The sequence below is a fragment of the Castor canadensis genome, chromosome 1 (genome assembly GCF_047511655.1).
Source record: "Castor canadensis chromosome 1, mCasCan1.hap1v2, whole genome shotgun sequence".
Lineage (NCBI taxonomy): Eukaryota > Metazoa > Chordata > Mammalia > Rodentia > Castoridae > Castor > Castor canadensis.
The window spans coordinates 196,120,591-196,125,978 of record NC_133386.1 but is presented as its reverse complement, the minus strand read 5'-3'; the positions used below and the strand labels follow the sequence as shown (position 1 = coordinate 196,125,978).

The window sequence follows — 5,388 nt, the reverse complement described above, 5'->3', positions numbered from 1 at the left end:
CACAACATTTCAGAGAGGATTCTGGATCTTGGATCCTCTGCCATATTCATTAAGGACAGGTCCTGAATTTAGCAATCATCAAACTCAACATCAAAAACAAAAACAAAAACAAAAACGTAGTATCTAAACATGGATCTAGTAATGATGAGGTTACTCTGTATATAACACGAAAACAGATAGTCTTTAGGACTTAAGGATTCTCTGTTCTCATGGCATTGCTTCAGCTAGGTCTATATTAGCATATAGTTTGTGTCAAATTGATCCTTGTACAAGGTCAGTATTAATTTGTAGTGTCCCGGTCACGTTCATATTTTTGTGCTTTTGGAAGAATGAGCTGTCAGAAATCTCAGTCTATGACATTAGAAGTAGCCTGTCTTATTTTTCAATCTCTTCATGGCATCTTTGATTTCCTTATTCCTCAGACTGTAAATCAAAGGATTCAGCATGGGAATCACTACAGTGTAGAAGACTGATGCAAATCTGTCAAAGCTGGAGGAGCCACCAGAACTGGAACTCAAATAGACAAAGATACTGGAAGTATAAAAGAGGGAAACAGCTGTCAGGTGAGAAACACAAGTGTTGAATGCCTTGGACCTACCTTTAGTTGAAGTGATCTTCATGATGGACATGACAATATAGCCATAGGAGATCAAGATAATTAAAGCATTTCCTATCCCAAACAACATTGTTAATATAGCAATCAGGACTTGTGCAAAGAATGTGTTGGTGCAAGATAGTTTTAACAGTTGGGGCATGTCACAGAAGAAGTGCCTGATGACATTAGGCCCACAGAAGTGGAGCTGAAGCAAAACACATAATTGGGATAAAGAGCCTGTGAATCCAGCTGTATAGGTTCCCAGCACCATCTGAACACAGAGGGTGCGTGACATGATTGATGAATAGAGCAGTGGATTACAAATAGCTGCATACCGGTCATAGGCCATGGCTGTCATGAGACAAGATTCACTGAGTCCCATGACTGAAAAAAAGAAGTACTGAACAATGCAACCTACAAAGCTGATGGTCTGTTGCTCCTGGAAGAAGTTGGAGAGCATCGTGGGGACTGTGGAGGTGACGTAGCAGAGATCTATGAAGGACAGATTACTGAGGAAGAAATACATGGGTGTGTGGAGGTGGGAATCCATCCTTATTAAAAAAATGAGGGATAGGTTCCAGGTCAGACTTGTAATATATATTAGCAGAAATATAACAAAGAGCACTCCTATGATTCTGGGAAAATCTGAGAATCCCAGGAGTTTGAACTGGGTGATCTCAGTAATATTTCTTCCTCCAGTCATTGTCTTGGTGCTCCTAATATCAGAAAGGAGACAAGAGAATGCATTGCTGGTTCAGGTGAAATTACAGCATCAATTCTTATAATACCACCCATCTTTTCCTCCAATAAACCTTGGAAAAGGAGAAATGCTTCTGTGGGAAGGCCTCAGCCTTTTTTCTCAAATTGTCATCAAGAACCTGCTAGGTGGTTCAGACTCCACATTAATTCATTGAATCTCTTGAGAATTAAAATGGTCAATAAATACTTGAAAATGTTCTACATCCTTAGTCATCAGGGAAATTAAAATCAAATCTACATTGAGATTCCCCCTCACCCCAGTCAGAATGGCTATTATCAAGAAAAAAAAATAGTAAATACCATTGAGGTTGTGAGAAAAAAATTACTACCATATTATCTGGCCATACCACTTCTGGGCATACACCCAAATGAATCAAAGCTTACTGTAGATACCTGCATAACCATAATTATTGTGACAGTATTCACAATAGCTACATTGTGAAATCAACCTAGGTGCTCATCAGCAGCTGAATGTGTAAAGAGAATGTGATATATATACATGCATATATATATATGCAAATATATATGTATATACAAAACAGTTTTATTCAGTCATTAAAACTAATGAAATTATGCATTTGCTGGAAAAATAGATGGAACTTGAGATCAGCATGTTAAGTCAAACAATCCAGTTCCACAAATACAAGTACAAATATTGTATGTAGTCTTTCATTTGTGGAAGCTAGGGGAAAAACCCAGGTGATAAAACTAAACAGTAGACACAACAGAGGCCTAAGAGGAATGGAAAAAGTGGAAATGGGAATGGTGATAAGAAAGAGTGACAGACCTAAAACAAATGCAGTAATATTATTGGATATGGGTCACACACTAAGGAGAGAATGTGCAAGGGAGGAATAGGGAAAGGGAAGGAAACCTAAAATATGAATGTGGTTGATGTGCTCCATGTTGAGGAGTGAATGAAGTAATCTTAAACTGGCAGAGGACACTGTGGGAAGGAGACTAGAAAGTAGTGAAGAGGTCTGGTAGAGGTGAAACAATGTGGGTTGCAATACACATATGCATGGGTACAACGCCAGGAATCTTTCTGTATAGCTGTCTTTAGCTCAACCTGGAAAAAAGCTATGCCTTTCTTATTATCTCTTAGGTTTTCTCTTCAACAAAATCAGAGAACAAGAGGGCAGAACAGGTGGTACCTGGAAGTAGGTGGGGTGAGCGAGGTGGCCCAAACAATGTATGCACATGTGAGTAAGTGTAAAAACGATAAAAAACAAAGATTGTTGGAAGAATAAAGGTAATTTCCCCATTGGCTATTAAAAAAAGAAAGAGTGACAGAAAAGGGTGAAAATAATGGAAATATTAAGTACTCATATATGAAAATGGAAAAATGAGAACTATTGAAACTATTCCAAGAAGGCGGGAAGGAACTAAGATGTATTGTAAGCACTTTTGTAAATGTCACAATGTATCCCTAGTACAACAATAAAATGACAATAAAGTGAAATAAAATTTTAAAAGGAAGAGTAATACCAGGAATAAATATGATCAGAATATGTGTTTACATATTGAAATGTCATAATGAAATCCCTACTTTGCACAATGTGGCATGAATAAAAATAGATATTTAAAGTATCAAAGAAATAAAAAGTTTTTAAAGGTCTTCTGATAATTCACCTCTAACTGTGATTATATACTGTGTTTACAATCACAACAGTATAATTAACTTCTTTTCAAAATAAATTTGTTATAATTTTCTGTCCTGAATTTTTAGTATTTATTCTTTTACCTTTAATTGGATTTAATTACTTTATCTATAATAATTTAATGTAACATCTCCAACATAGTTGGAACATATGTCAGGATTTATAATTCTGATAATAGTGGGTAGGACAGAAGCTTGTATGTCCAATGAAATTATGGAATAAATCTTAGGGAAGCTTTCATACAAAACACCTAAAGCTCACTTTCAGCCCCAAGTATTGTCTCAATTTGAAGAGATTTTGTTTCTTGGGAAACAGCATAGTAATGTGGTTATGATTTCAGACAAACATTTTAGTTTTGATGCCCTCTTGCACTATCAACTCGTACGTTTCTCAAGGAAACTAAGCTTGATGTATTCCTAATGAAGTGAGAACAAGAAGCAACCTTAAAATGTAAGCTCACTGGGAGGGCTATAAGCAAAAATTCATGCAAATGCTCAGCATGCAATCAGGACTTGGCAGTTATTCAGTACAGGTTGACTTATTATCATTGATTGCTTACAAGCATCAACAAGTGGCATCTGTACATGTGGATAGGCATACTTAGGGATAGTAGAGTTTTCTTCCTTCATTCCTTCTTTTTCTTCTTCCTCCCTCCCTCCCTTCCTTTCTTCCTTCCCTCTTTCTCTCTCTCATGCCTTATTTTATGTAGATACGCTCAGACAGTTAGAGCTCACAGATTATATAACACCTACTTGATTTTATGCTCCCTCCAAATTGTCCTTCCTTGGAATGAAAAAGTCAATGATAATAGAAAAATATTTTTTTAAAGGTGAATGATTAGAATGACTTTAACTTTCAGAAATTAAAAAGTATTATAAACATGGAAAATTCATTATTATTTGAAAAAACAGACATAAACCAAAAGAAAAAATAAACAGATATTTCAAAGTGAATATAAATATTTCTAAGGATTTTATCTGTGATAAAATTAGCATTTTAAGTTAAAAGGGAAAGGATAAAGTCTCATAAATGTTATATGAGACCTGATTCACCCTGGGTAAAAATGTAAAACTAGAGAAATACATAGATATGCATTTATACAACTTGGCAATGGAAACATAACAGCAATACAGATAAAATAAAAGAAAATTAGAATAAGACAATTTAAAACTTAGTTATGATGGAAAGAGTCACACATAAATAACAGAGTCAATAGGAAGTAGTGAAGAGGTCTGGTAGAGATGAACCAATAAGTGTTGAAATACACGTGTATAGAAACAACACAAGGAATGCCTCTGTGTAGCTACCTTTATCTCAAACTAGCAGAAATGCTATGCTTTTCTTATTATCTTTTATGTTTTCTCTTCAACAAAATTGGAGAACAAGGTGGGGGGAATAGGTTCTGCCCAGAAGGAGGGGGAAGCAGGGGTGGCCCAAATAATGTCTACACATGTAAGTAAATGTAAGAACAGTAAGATAAAATAAAAATAAAAAATAAATGAGTCAAAATATAATTATATAGTGGAAAATAATCACAAAATATGGAAACACAATATAGTTGAAGTACAATTATAAATTTGGAAAATAGCCACAAAATATAAAAAGACAATATAGTAATGCCTTTAGTGTGGGAGTGTCTTCATATTGAAGGTGTGATGAATGCTGAACACCCAATTTTTTGGAGGACATTCTGATTTATATAATCTCTGTCATGTGTGCTTCCCCTCCTTCGTTCCTTCTCTTTCTCTCTTTGTCTATCTCTTTCTCTTATGTACACATTATCTGGTACATAACATACCCCACATAAACCAACTGCAAAGCCAAGCATTAAAAATCGTGGGTGGCATATTTTTTATTTTCTTGATGATATTTAACTGTATTTTCTCGGTGTTCTACAGCTCCTGTGTTTATAATGATGTTTACTTATTGACTATACACACTTTCACAGGTTACTAATCTCTCTGTGCCCCAGTTGCCTCATTTATTAATGGACAAATATTTACCAACTCATGGTGTTGTTTCAGAGATTAAATGACATAAAAGACTTAAACCAGAAAGAGCTCAATAAATGTTATGAATTACCATTGTCATTATCACTAATCTCTGTACAACAGGAAAAAGAAAGAACTAATACTTAAATTGCCAAAGATTTCTTGATAAAATGATTTTCTAATTAGATACACTGTAAGCTAGACTCAATAATATTAGGAAATAAAAAACCATTGACATGAATGTTTAAGGATGACTGTAGTGGAACGATGGAACGGGGAGGAGGAAAGGCCAAGGAGATGGGAGCATGAATGTGATCAAAGCACATTACATGTATGTATGAAAATAACCAAAAAGCAACTAAAAACTATAGCAAAAAGGAGC

The 5,388-nt window shown here is 35.1% G+C and overlaps 1 protein-coding gene across 1 annotated transcript; it reads right to left on the bottom strand.

Annotated features, from left to right (window-relative positions):
* Nucleotides 1-359: 359 nt before the first annotated feature.
* On the bottom strand, nucleotides 360-1,298 carry LOC109680538 (olfactory receptor 5AN1-like). The gene has a single exon (XM_020155345.2). The coding sequence runs from the start codon at nucleotides 1,296-1,298 to the stop codon at nucleotides 360-362; it is 939 nt and encodes a 312-aa protein (XP_020010934.1).
* Between the last annotated feature and the right edge of the window lie 4,090 nt (nucleotides 1,299-5,388).

Bases quoted from the DNA above. Each gene is read 5' to 3' on its own strand.
- LOC109680538 (XM_020155345.2), bottom strand. From the start codon at position 1,298: ATGACTGGAGGAAGAAATATTACTGAGATCACCCAGTTCAAACTCCTG.